The sequence below is a fragment of the Salvelinus sp. IW2-2015 genome, linkage group LG27, assembly GCF_002910315.2.
Source record: "Salvelinus sp. IW2-2015 linkage group LG27, ASM291031v2, whole genome shotgun sequence".
NCBI classification, from domain to species: Eukaryota; Metazoa; Chordata; class Actinopteri; order Salmoniformes; family Salmonidae; genus Salvelinus; species Salvelinus sp. IW2-2015.
The window spans coordinates 38642338-38654993 of NC_036867.1; the positions used below are offsets into that span (position 1 = coordinate 38642338).

General features: G+C 44.7%; 1 protein-coding gene and 1 pseudogene across 1 annotated transcript; both read right to left on the reverse strand.

The window, feature by feature from the left end:
- Positions 1 to 3900: 3900 nt before the first annotated feature.
- Positions 3901 to 5280, reverse strand: LOC139023128 (centrosomal protein of 135 kDa-like; annotated as a pseudogene).
- On the reverse strand, positions 5254 to 12203 carry tsga10 (testis specific, 10). Its single transcript, XM_070435546.1, is given in 17 exon segments — positions 5254 to 5286; positions 6393 to 6578; positions 6800 to 6985; positions 7400 to 7510; positions 7910 to 8078; positions 8236 to 8291; positions 8494 to 8648; positions 8783 to 8898; positions 9061 to 9212; positions 9342 to 9419; positions 9550 to 9735; positions 9858 to 9962; positions 9964 to 10014; positions 11306 to 11514; positions 11605 to 11761; positions 11883 to 11948; positions 12058 to 12203. Coding segments are annotated over 14 exon segments (1665 nt in total). The 5' UTR covers positions 11387 to 11514; positions 11605 to 11761; positions 11883 to 11948; positions 12058 to 12203.
- Positions 12204 to 12656: the final 453 nt, after the last annotated feature.

Consider the following 12656-nt stretch of genomic DNA (forward strand, 5'->3'; position numbering starts at 1 on the left):
GAATGGCACTTCTGTTGAGTCACTATAATGGGAAACACACTGTCATTTGTTTACATGTTACATTTTAATCCTTTTCATCTTATCCAGAGCGACTTCCGCAGTTAGTGCTTCATTCTTAAGAATAGCTGATGGTCAACCAACACAGCATCACAGTCATGAATGTAATTTCTCCTCTATAAGTAGCTTATGCCAGCAGAGTTCAGAGCTAGTAAGAGGGAAGGAAAGTAAAGTTCACAGATGGGGTGTGGATTATGTACTCCTTGAAGAGGTTGTGGTTTTAGATGTTTTCGGAAGACGGACCGGGCTCTGCTGGCCTTGGCTCAGGGAAAGCTTGGTTCATCCATTGCTGTGCCAGTGACAGAGAAGAGCATGGACTGGGCTGAGCGGGAGCTGCCTCCTGTATGCGGCAGAACGGAGTGCTTAGGTTTGGGGTGTAGGGTTTGAGCATAACCTGACGGTAGGGAGGGGCTAGTTCCTCTTACTGCTCGCGGTAGGCCAGTACCATGGTCTTGTAGTGGAAAAAAATCCATTGATATCCCTTCTTAACCTCTTCTATTTCCTATTTGCTGTGTAGATTCATTTCCTGCCATTCTAGAGACACGCTCGAACAGATCATCATCAAACCAGATTCGGGCTCGCGGACGATTGTTCTTGCGCTGGATGGTCTAGGGGGCAGAACATAAATTACAACATCATTTGTAGACTGCAGATTGACGCGTAAGAAGCCAAACAGATCTATATGACTAAACGTAGTCTTTCCAGTAGTTCTGTATGTATGTAATAAACCCTAAGATTACCTGGGGTACAATGTAAATAAACAAATCATCTGCATAGTTTCCCAGGAACGCGAAGCGAGGTGGGTTCACCTCGCTATCATTCACAGAAGTGCGAGGTCAGTACAGGTGCATCAAAGCAGGGACGCGAGAGACTGAAAAACAGTTTCTATGCTCAAGGCCATCACGACTGTTACAGCACCATAAATTGAGTGCCGCTGCCAACTATACTGACTCAACTCCAGCTCACTTTTAATATTGGAAAAATGTTATGTAAAAAATTTTATCCATAGCTCACTTTAAACAATGCACTTATCTAATGTTTAACACTCTACAACTAATATTACATCACAGTATGTATATACTGTATCTATTACCATCTACTGCATCTTGTCCATCTTTATGTAATTCAGTAACATGTAATCACTTAGCGCACTTTATAACAATGCTACTTTTAATATGTTTACATAACCTACATTTACTCATCTCAATACTGTATATACTGTACTCTTATATCCATCTACTGATCTTGGCCTATGCCGTTCTGTACCATCACTCATTATATATTTTTATGTACATATTCTTCATCCCTTTACACTTGTGTGTATAAGGTAGTTGTTTGTTGAAATTGTTAGGTTAGATTACTCGTTGGTTATTACTGGCATTGTCGGAACTAGAAGCAGCAAGCAATTTCGGCTAATCGCATTAACATCTGCAACCATGTGTATCGTGACAAATAAAATTTGATTGATCACATACACTGTGTGATCTCTATCATGGCATAGGAATGTTTTGTAACAGATTTCCAAATTAACATAAACATGAAATTACATTTTAAAAATGCTCAGAAACTGGGGGGACTAGAAACTCTGCTCTCCTCATCCTGTAGTCAGGCAGCCTGTCAACGACCCTGCCATCAACCTGGCAGCAGCCTAGCAGCAACCCGTTTGGATAGTCATTCAACCTGGCAGGATTGCAGACATTCAGCCTACCCAATCTACTTCTGAGACAGAGACAGGAGTTTTATGAACACCTGGCACACTGGCTAGTCACACCATGAACTGCACACACACACACACACACGCACACACCATCACACGCACATACTAATTTTTCTAACATGAAACACCCTCCACAAGTATAACTAACTGGTATCGTCCCCATGTGTCTGTACCCCCCACTGTGGTCTTCAACTGCTCTCTCTCTCTCCTCTTTCCGTTCTCTTCCCTCTTCAGGGCTTTTCCTATTTTAAGGCTGAAGGTGACCTTGTTCTCACGTATTTCCTGGTTTTAGTCTTATTTATTGGTCTTTATTTCATCTCTCAGAAGCATCTTTGCCACGCCCAATGAACCGTAATATTAGCACAATGGCCATAAAATAAATGCTGTGATAGAATCAACAGTGCAAGCTTCTTTTTGTTGTTGTTGAATTTGATGTGTGATGTGAGTATCGTATGCCGAAGATACTGTATATTCACAATAGATTGCTGCCTTGTGTTTCACACCCCTGTGATATTAATCTTTCTAATGATTGTAAATGCTGTTCTGTTGCATGTTGGGTGTAATGTTGCTGTCCTAATTGTTTGTTTATTGCAGATTAGTCCATGTTTCTGTCTAGTTCATAACATATCAACATGGTGATCGTATATTAGCACTTTGACGCTACTTACTGTCTTCTGTTGAGTTACGAGTCAGATGGGCAAGTTTGTTGGGGTGGGGCGGGAAAAAACTGAACTCATCGATGTAGCTAGCAGGTCTGCATACCGAACACTGCAGTCAGAGCGCTATGCATTTGGGGCCTTGTGCCAACATTTAGTGGCAGCAGAGAGAAAACATTTTTTTAGTTAATTTCCCTGGCAGTTCTCACATTTTGCTCATGGGGCGTAGAGAAAAATGTTGCAGTTTTAAAGCAAGTTGAGGCAATTATAACATTTTGCATTTGGCTAGAGAAGACTTAATTTAATTTTTTTTTTTTTTAAAAATGTTTTAACTTTATTTAACTAGGTCCAAGTCAGTTAGGAGAACAAATTCTTATTTACATGAAGGCCTACCTGGGGACAGTGGGTTAACTGCCTGTTCGGGGCAGAACGACCAGATTTTTTCCTCGTCAGCTCGGTCGATCCACAAGTTTCTTATTTTTCTGGCCAACGCTCTAACCACTAGGTAATTTCCATGCAATTCTGTCATTTATGCAATGGGGCAGAGAAAATAATTGACAGTTTAAGTCATGATTCCTGAGATGTAGTGAATTTACAATGGGGGGCCCCATCCAGTAATTTGGGCAACCATGATTATATAAGGTTTAGATTTTGCTCCGACTAATTTACCAAATCATAATCAACATTTTGCTGACGGCTAATTGAGTGACCGTCAGTTGACTGACATTACAAGAGAAAACCGCTGATGCACAATTGAACCTTCTACTATTCTACGCTCAACAGTAAAGTTGAGACCCGGCAACATAAATCAAAATAACAACATTTTGGTAAATTCGATCCGCGGGCCCTCAAAAGGGGGGGCCATGCGGAGCACCAGTTTCCCAATCTATGATTTAGAGAAGGAAAGCATGCCGCAGGGAAGAGACAGACTGAGTGGCCAGTTGACCATGTAGCCTACAGTACCATTCTGAAGGTTCACTGACTTATGACTAAAAAGTAAACAGACAATTTATTTTTATTTTTACTTAAAGAACTTTTCTCAGACAATTTACAAAAAATGTTAATAATTAATGCAAAGACATTAATTTCATCTTTTAGCTGTAATTTCATTTTTAAACAATCTTCATCAAAAATATACTGAATGTCACTCATTTTACAGATCAATGTACACACAACCAAACACAGTGATGTCAGTTCATTTGTAAAATTTTATAAAAAATACATTTTGAGATAACACTTGTTTGAAATATTTGGTCTAGGAGGGTTGTTCTGAACCTGAGGTCCTGATCATGACATCATACGGTTTGAGTTGAAGAATGACATCATAGCACAGTGAGGATAGAGAGAAGGTTGGGTTGTCTTTCCTCAGAGGGCAGATCGTTTCAAGTCGTGAGAGGTCCTTGAACCCCAGGCTCCTGTCACCACACACACACACACAGCAGTGAGTGTTAGAATATATGTGTGCTGTATTCAATGTGAGTGTTCAGGGAGGGGGCCCACCTCTTCTGGGGATCTCTCTCTGGCCAGGTGGTCTGGGTGGACCACAGGGGCCTGCTGGGGCTGAGGGAGCGACGCAGGTGAGAGGAGGAGGGATGCAGGCCAGAGGACGTAGACAGACCCTGACGACGCAGGCTCCTGCACTGCCTCTCCCTGAGAGAGAGGAGAGGGAGAGAGATGAGAGAGAGAGAGAGTAAAAGCACAAGCCAAGCCTTTACGACAAGCAAGGAGAGACAGACAGACAGACCTCTCAAACCGCTCAGTAGATAGCTGTCTTTTGGTCATGTCCAGGTCAGCCTCTAGCTGTGCCGAACGAGTCTCAATGTAGCCACCTCTCTACGCTGAGCGCTCCTGAGAGAGAGAGAGAGAGAGAGAGAGAGAGAGAGAGAGAGAGAGAGAGAGAGAGCAGAGAGAGAGAGAGAGAGAGAGAGAGAGAGAGGAGAGAGAGAGAGAGGAGAGAGAGAGAGAGAGAGAGAGAGAGAGAGAGAGAGAGAGAGAGAGAGAGAGAGAGAGAGAGGAGGACGAAATGTAGAGAGAGGAGAATTGAGTTGGAGGTGATAGATGAAAAGAGAAGAGGGAGAGAAACAAAGAGGGAAGCTGTCAAAACAGGCAACCGAACATCGAAACCCTTCCAACAGCGACCAAGTGTCTGCTCACGCCTTGCTGTCGGCCGGTGAGTTGTCCCTGAGCAGCTGGATCTCCGTGTGTCCTCTCCTGGGAGCTGAGCTGTCGGTGTAGCTCCTTCTCCTGGTTGGACACCAGCATGGATTCCAGACTCTTCATGCTCAGACGCTCACTGGAAAGCTGCTTCCTGAGCAGCTCCAGCTCACACTGCACCTACAGCACACACACACACACACACACACACACACACACACACACACACACACACACACACACACACACATGAACATGTTGACATACAAAGTTCACCTACTCATTCAAGGGTTTTCTCTTATTTTTTCTATGTTCTACATTGTAGAATAATAGTGAAGTATCAAAGCTATGAAATAACACATATGGAATAATGTAGTAACCAAAACAGTGTTAAACAAATCCAAATATATTTTAGATTCTTCAATAGCCACCCATTGCCTTGATGACAGCTTTGCACACTCTTGGCATTCTCTCAACCAGCTTCACCTGGAATGCTTTTCCAACAGTCTTGAAGGAGTTCCCACATATGCTGAGCACTTGTTGGCTGCTTTTCTTCACTCTGCGGTCCGACTCATTCCAAACCATCTCAATTTGGTTGAGATCGGGGATTGTGGAGGTCAGTTCATCTGATGCAGCAGTCCATCACTCTCCTTCTTGGTAAAATAGCCCTTACACAACCTGGAGGTGTGTTGGGTCATTGTCCTGTTGAAAAACAAATGTTGTCCAACAAAGCTCAAACAGATGAGATGGCGTATCGCTGTAGGTAGCCATGCTGGTTAAGTGTGCCTTGAATTCTAAATAAATCACAGACAGTGTCACCAGAAAAGCACTCCCACCATAACACCTTCTCTCCCATGCTTTTAGGTGGGAAATACACATTCAGAGATCATCCGTTCACACCACACCGCGTACCAAAGACACGGGGTTGAACCAAAAATCTCAATTTGGACTTAACCAAAGACAAATTTCCACCAGTCTAATGTCCATTGCTTGTTTTCTTGGCCACAAGTCTCTTCTTCTTATTGGTGTGCTTTAGTCATGGTTTCTTGCAGCAATTCGACCATGAAGGCCTGATTCACGCAGTCTCCTCTGACAGTTGATGTTGAGATGTGTCTGTTACTTGAACTCTGTGAAGCATTTACTGGTGCTGCAATTTCTGGGGCTGGTAACTTTAATGAACTTATCCTCTGCAGCAGAGGTAACTCTGGTCTTCCTTTCCTGTGGCGGTCCTCATGAGAGCCAGTTTCATCATAGCGCTTGATGTTTTTGTGACTGCACTTGAAGAAACTTTCAAAGTTCTTGACATTTTTCCGTATTGACTGACCTTCATGTCTAAAGTAATGATGGACTGTCGTTTTCTTCTGTTTATTTGAGCTGTTCTTGCCATAATATGGACTTTATCTTTTACCAACTAGGGCTATCTTCTGTACACCCCTAACTTGTCACAACACAACTGATTGGCTCAAACGCATTAAGGAGGAAATAAATTCCACAAATTAACTTTTAAGAAGGCACACCTGTTTTTGAAATGCATTCCAGGTGACTACCTCATGAAGCTGGTTGAGAGAATGCCAAGAGTGTGTAAAGCTGTCATCAAGGCAAGTTTTGGTTACTACATGATTCCATATGTGTGTTATTTCATAGTTTTGATGTTGCACTATTATTCTACAATGTAGAAAATAGTGAAAATAAAGAAAAACCCTTGAATGAGTAGGTGTTCAAAAAATTTGACCGGTACTGTATGCGGCACACACACACACACACACACACACAACACACAAACACACACACACACACACGCCGCACACCATCCCCTCCATGACTCACAGCTCCTTGCTGGCGTCCAGTTTGACACAGAGCTCCCTGGTCTTCTCCAGGTCAGTGGTAGTGGCGGTGTGTTCCCCCTGGGCCTGTCTCAACTGCTCCTCAGTGTGCAGCAGACTCCTGTTGAGCTGAGACACCTGGCTGCTGCAGCTCCGCTCTGCAGACAACGCCTAGGATACACACAACTATAGGAGTCCAGGGTCATCTTCATTACGCACAACATGGTAAAACGTRGCAAAACCTTTWACAACAGAAAACTAAAKTGAGCTTTTGTTATTGGACAACTTCAGGTAGTCCCACCCTGTTTCAGTCCGTTTGGTGTCTAATGAATATGACCCAGTGTGTAACCAGTGATAATCCCTAKTGATYGAGACAGTYYGGTTAGACAGACCTCCTGCAGACTGGCKTCCAGAGCCTCCACCTTCTCCTTGAGTCTGCGTCTCTCCATGTCTGAGGACATCAGCTCCAGCCTCAGCTCGCTGATGCTCCCCTCCACCTGCCGCGCCTGCCCCTCCCAGCTCTCGGCCTGGGCCGACGCACGCCGCCGAGCCTCCTGGTGCTCCCTGCACTCCCGCTCCTGGTGGACACACACACACACACATTTGGATTATTTGTTTAGCTCCACAACGAATCAGTGCAAGTGAAAAGGTCTTGGCTATCAGTCCCTACCCAACTCCAGTCTGAAAACGTTGATTGCCGCTTACAGTCAGCACAAGGAGGAAAGGYAAAAAAKACATTTTCAAAAAGGAATTGATCTGGAACTCAAAGGCTGCGTTTACACAGAACCCCAATTCTGATTATTTTTCCACTAATAGGTATTTTGACCAATCAGATCAGCTCTTTTGACAATGTTTGGGCTAAATATCAGAATTGGGCTGCRTGTGTAAACGCAGCCATAGCTACTCTGGATGAGTGATAATTAGTTRGACAAGACATAACTAACAGATCACAGATTGAAATATRATTCATTCACAGTTACAGCAGAGGGTACCTTGGTGGACAGCAGGTTCTCGATGCGGGAGATGTCAGCCACATAGTCCTGTACCTTCCTCTGCAGCTCATGCACCTCCTGGGCAGAGTCCTCAGAATTCAGCTCCAGGGCCTGGARAGCAAAACAAACTAGACCTTACAAAGTGTTTGTGAGATTCTAAAGAGATAATGGCCATGAGGTTTGGTATATCATGAATAACATGGCGTCCTAGTGTTTTCTACTACTGTTTGCCCTAACCAATCACCTGGGATGAAAAACTATTCTGGACCATGAGCCCATGGCATCTAGTCTGGGTTCCAGTCTTTTTAGCTAACATTCCAATCCTTTCCACTCCTGTCACTTGGCAAATGACACAGAGTACAAGGAGTGGAATGTAATAGCTGAACAGAGACAGATACCAGGCTACATACCATCCTCCCTAAACAATATGAACCCTGAAAGGTGGATCATTTCAAAGTTAAAAAAGAATAATTGTGCTCCTGGTTTGGTCAGAAAGTGCTCTTATCTGACCTGGTTGTTGAGGCGGCTCCTGTCCAGTTCCTCTCGGAGTTGAGCATTCTCCCTCAGGGTGGAATCCTTCACCTTGGCCAAAGCCCCCAGCTCCTCCRCCGCATCCCCCAGCCTCCTCCTCAAAGCCTCCAGCTCCCTCTCCCGCCCTGCCAGCTCCTCACGAACGCCCCTGGGGAACAGAAAGGTCACAGCCAGGGGTCAGAGTTTCGAGGTTAACTTACACAGGTGGTGCAATCCGTATGCGTCTCTGAGTGAACCTTAGTATGGTGACTTGGCATCTGATGCTGCTGTGTGAAGCTTTGTGGTACTGGACAACTCAGACTCACTCTGCTGATGTCTCCAGATCCTCAATGGACAATCTGAGATTCCTGATGGTTTTCTCCTGAAGAAAAACACATAGAAACCAAAGAGACCATCACTCAATCACTGATATTAGACCAATGTGTCACATCTCATGAGGTGATATCCAAGTGGACATGCCAACGTCCTAAACATAGTGGCTGGCAGGTAGGCTGGCAGGTAGGCTGGCAGGTAGGCTGGCAGGTACAATTGGCTGTGTGTGTAGTTAGTGTTCAGTTGATTACGTTGTCGTCCAGCTGGTTGTGGGCTGAGTTAAGGAGGTCAGTCTTGTTCTCCAGCTGCTCCTGCAGGGAGTCTCTCCTCTGGTCCAGGTCAGTGATGGTGGACTGTAGACTGCTCACCTCCTCTCTTAGACCAGACATCTGCCTCAGTAGAGAGTCTGACACAACAGAGAAGGCTCAGTTTGGTAAGGTTATCTGAAATAGCGTTATTACACACACACACACACACACACACACACACACACACACACACACACAGCAACACACACCGAGGCAGACTGGGTCTTCTCACCTGTTTTCTCGTCCAGCAGTTTGTTCCTCTCCTGGGAGTTCTGTAGTTCTCCGATGCGGGAGGTCAGTCTGCGCTGGCTGTCACTCAGGGCGTTCTGTGTCTCACTGTTGGACAGTCTGAACACACACGTGCGAGCACACACTTAAWAGGATGCTAWAAAAGGGATTAYATGGARGCTATAGAAGRAACAGTTCCCACACYTGTCCAGTATYTGGCTGATGCAGGAAGTGAATCCCCAACCACATGACTTCATARATCAGTGCTGGTTCCTTGCTTACCTCAGCATGACACACTCGTTCCTGGTCCTGCTGTGTTCGTCCTCAGCAGCGGCCAGCTTCCTGCCCAGGGTGTGMACCTCCTCCTCTAGCKCCATCATGGACTCCCTCATCAGGGCAAGACGGCTCTTCTGGTCCCCCCGRTCATGRTCCAGCTARAGCAAGGAYAATCACCATGAAATGSAATTAGCAGAACGYACATTCCATTCCAAACTAAGGACATTTAAAGAGTGTGTCTGTTCTAGTCATTGTGTTTCTATGGAGGTTTTCTCCTCCTCACTCACAGTGAGAATGGCTGTCTGCAGGTCCTCCACCCTCTGCTCCAGATGAGCCCTCTCACTGATGGCTGTCTCCTGAGAGATCTGACAACACGCAACACACACATAGACACTTTCTCTCAGCAGGACACACACACTTTCATTGGTAGTCAATAGATGGCCATGCTGGAACACTCAGAAGTAGATTATTGTCCAATCTGGTTAATATATTGACCTTGAGTCTCTCCCTCAGACTGTCCCTCTCTGTGCTCATACGGTGGAGGTCGACCTTGGCCTCGTCTCTCTCCGCCTCCACGCGCTTCAGGATGCTCTGAGCTGACACAGTGACACTGCTCTTAGCTGCGCGCGACGACTTGGATTTCAGTACCTCGCGACGCAGCGACGCTATCTCCTGCTGGGCCTGATGAAGAATGGGATTGTTACCAGCAAAATGATTTCCCATTCATTTGGAACTGAGTGAAGAAACAGTTGGACAAAACGTGTTTTGTTGGAGTTAACTATTCCTTTAAGAATGGTACTGGCCTGCTGGTAGTGCATGCTGGTCTTGTCTCTGTCGGCAGTCAGAACTTTCACGTTGGCCTGGATCTCTGACAGGTGGCGCTCATACTTATCCAGCATGTTCTGCATCTTCATCCCGCTCTCTCAAGACCCTCATCAGCTCAGAATCATAGCTGCCCCCCTGCCCAAAACAGGGGAACGAGACATGATGTCAGATCATAGCTGCCCCCCTGCCAAAACAGGGGAACGAACATGATGTCAGATCATAGCTGCCCCCTGCCCAAAACAGGGGAACAGACATGATGTCAGAATCATAGCTGCCCCCCTGCCCAAAACAGGGACGAGACATGATGTCAGAATCATAGCTGCCCCCTTGCCCAAAAACAGGGGAACGAGACATGATGTCAGAATCATAGCTGCCCCCCTGCCCAAAACAGGGGAACGAGACATGATGTCAGAATCATAGCTTCCCCCCTGCCCAAAACAGGGGAACGAGACATGATGTCACATTTCAAAAGAAAACATCAGCTGTTACATTAGTATTATGACAAAGTGCTTGCAGTCCAGGAGACATTGGTCAGAAATTCGATTTTTTTTCTGATTAATATGGAAAAAAGTAATATTTGAAGAGTTTATTTACAAAATGCTATGTCCACCAATTTTTCACATTTGTATTTTTTCATCAGAAATGATTGCTTACGGGTACCTTCATGCGTGTGTAAAATATTACTGTTCTCAGATGTTTCATTAATAGATTTGAGTGTGTATGAAAATGTGTTTCTTTTGCTTAACGCTATATTGTTTCGCTGGAATGCAATGTTGGTATCCTGTATATTTGACTGTGATATGTGGTTGTCTCACCTAGCTACCTTAAGATGAATGCACTTACTTAAAGTCGCTCTCCTGTATATTTGACTGTGATATGTGGTTGTCTCACCTAGCTACCTTAAGATGAATGCACTTACTTAAAGTCGCTCTGGATGAGAGCATCTGCTAAACGACTAAAATGTCAAATGTAAATGTTTCACAGGTCTTATATTACTGAATGAATTGTATTTAATTGTTTTATTATATTGATGTCAAAAATGTATAATTTCTACAGTTCTTTATTAAAAATGTTACCATGTATTACATTTGACTTTGTAAAACCTAGCAGTACTACTTATTTCTCTGAGAGTGAGCCGGATATATAGCATTTTGCTAAGAAATATGATTATTTGTCTCTCTGAAATGAAACCATCAAGTAATATATTTTAAACAAATACACGTCTGTCAGTGAACAACCCCATGCCATGATTAGATAGTGAAATAACACACCAATCTTTTTCATCATTTCTTTAAGCAATAAAAGCTCATTTACCAATATTTCTGAAAATGTATATATAGCATCATTTATACATTTATAATACTGAAGATGGTGTAACAAATCCCTATTTACATTTCTAGTTAATATTAGACAGCCATTCCTTTACCTTGACAGGGGACTGGCGAGTGGGGCTGCGGCTCTGGAGGTGCCCCCGACAGGGGCTACAGGAGCACCTGCCCCTCAGCATCCTCCTCAGGCTGTCTGCTTCCTGTCTGTAGTAGTCCCTCTCCTCCTCCACGCTCCGCAAGAAGCTGTCCAGARGAGAGCCACGTTTCCCCCTGCCGCCTGGCTCTGTGAACAGGACCTGCTCTCTCTCTGTAGGATAGCCAACAATGTTACATCACATTCTGGCATCTCGTTCTCCACTACCCTCTCTCCTCMCAGTCKAGCCCCAGAGTAACTCACCTGTGAGGCTGAGCTTCTGCACCAGTCTGTTCAGACTGTCTCTCTCCTGGTGCAACTGGTCCAGTAAGGCCTGCAGGTCCTGCTCCTGATTCTGCTCTACTGTGGGGTTCAGCTGGTTCTCAAGTTCTATTGGTTCAGTGTCTGCCGACTCGCTATCCTGAGACATAGCCCAGAACCCAGAAGCCAGGGTGGATGGTAAATGTAGGCTATTGATTATACTATTTTCTTTATGCCTGTTGAATTAGAATGCAATATAGTGGTACCAGTCGTGGTCTTACAGGTGTCACTTTGGTGATAGCGCCCTCTAGTGACGTGATCTTCCTCTGCAGGTTTTCGATGATGCTCTACAAAACCAGACCCCAAGAAATCTTGCATTGATTCAATCAGACATTCACTCATCCATTGTGTTCAGTATTCACATCGCATCCCCTCTTAGGCACACAGTAAGTCTACCTCTGCATGCTGTGTGTGGTCCTCTGTTGTCTCCAGTGTGGGGCCCTGCTGGTACTGCTCTTCCTGCAGCTGAGCTGGTGTACTGATATGGCCTGGCTCCTGCTGGTTCCCCAAAGACAGCTCCTCCACCTCCTCCACCTCCTCCTCCCCCCTCTCCTCCCCTCACCCCCTGCTGAAGCTGCACCTCCTCAGCCTGCACACCAGCCACACTAACCTCTGCAGCCTGACACAGGAAGGGCAATGGGGATTAGGTGAAAATAAATAAAATAAGAAAATGTGTCTGTATCAAGCTGATAGATAAAAAACTAACAAGAGTGCCTGATTTATGACACACTGTTCTAAACAATTTACGTTGTCATGGTAACCAAGCATATTCAAACTTGACCTTGCTATCCAAAACATTACATTAAAGTTCCTTATTTGGCGAACAGGTGTTTTTAATCGAGCTACTGATTATGAATGTATTATAAACAGCACTGTATTGGATTTCAAAAGGTTGCTAGTTTGCAAAGTAGTCTTCCAAATCACAGCAATCTTGCTAACGACGCTAGCCTTGAATTGTCGAAAGCGATACTGATTTTATTATGGCAAGATTGCTC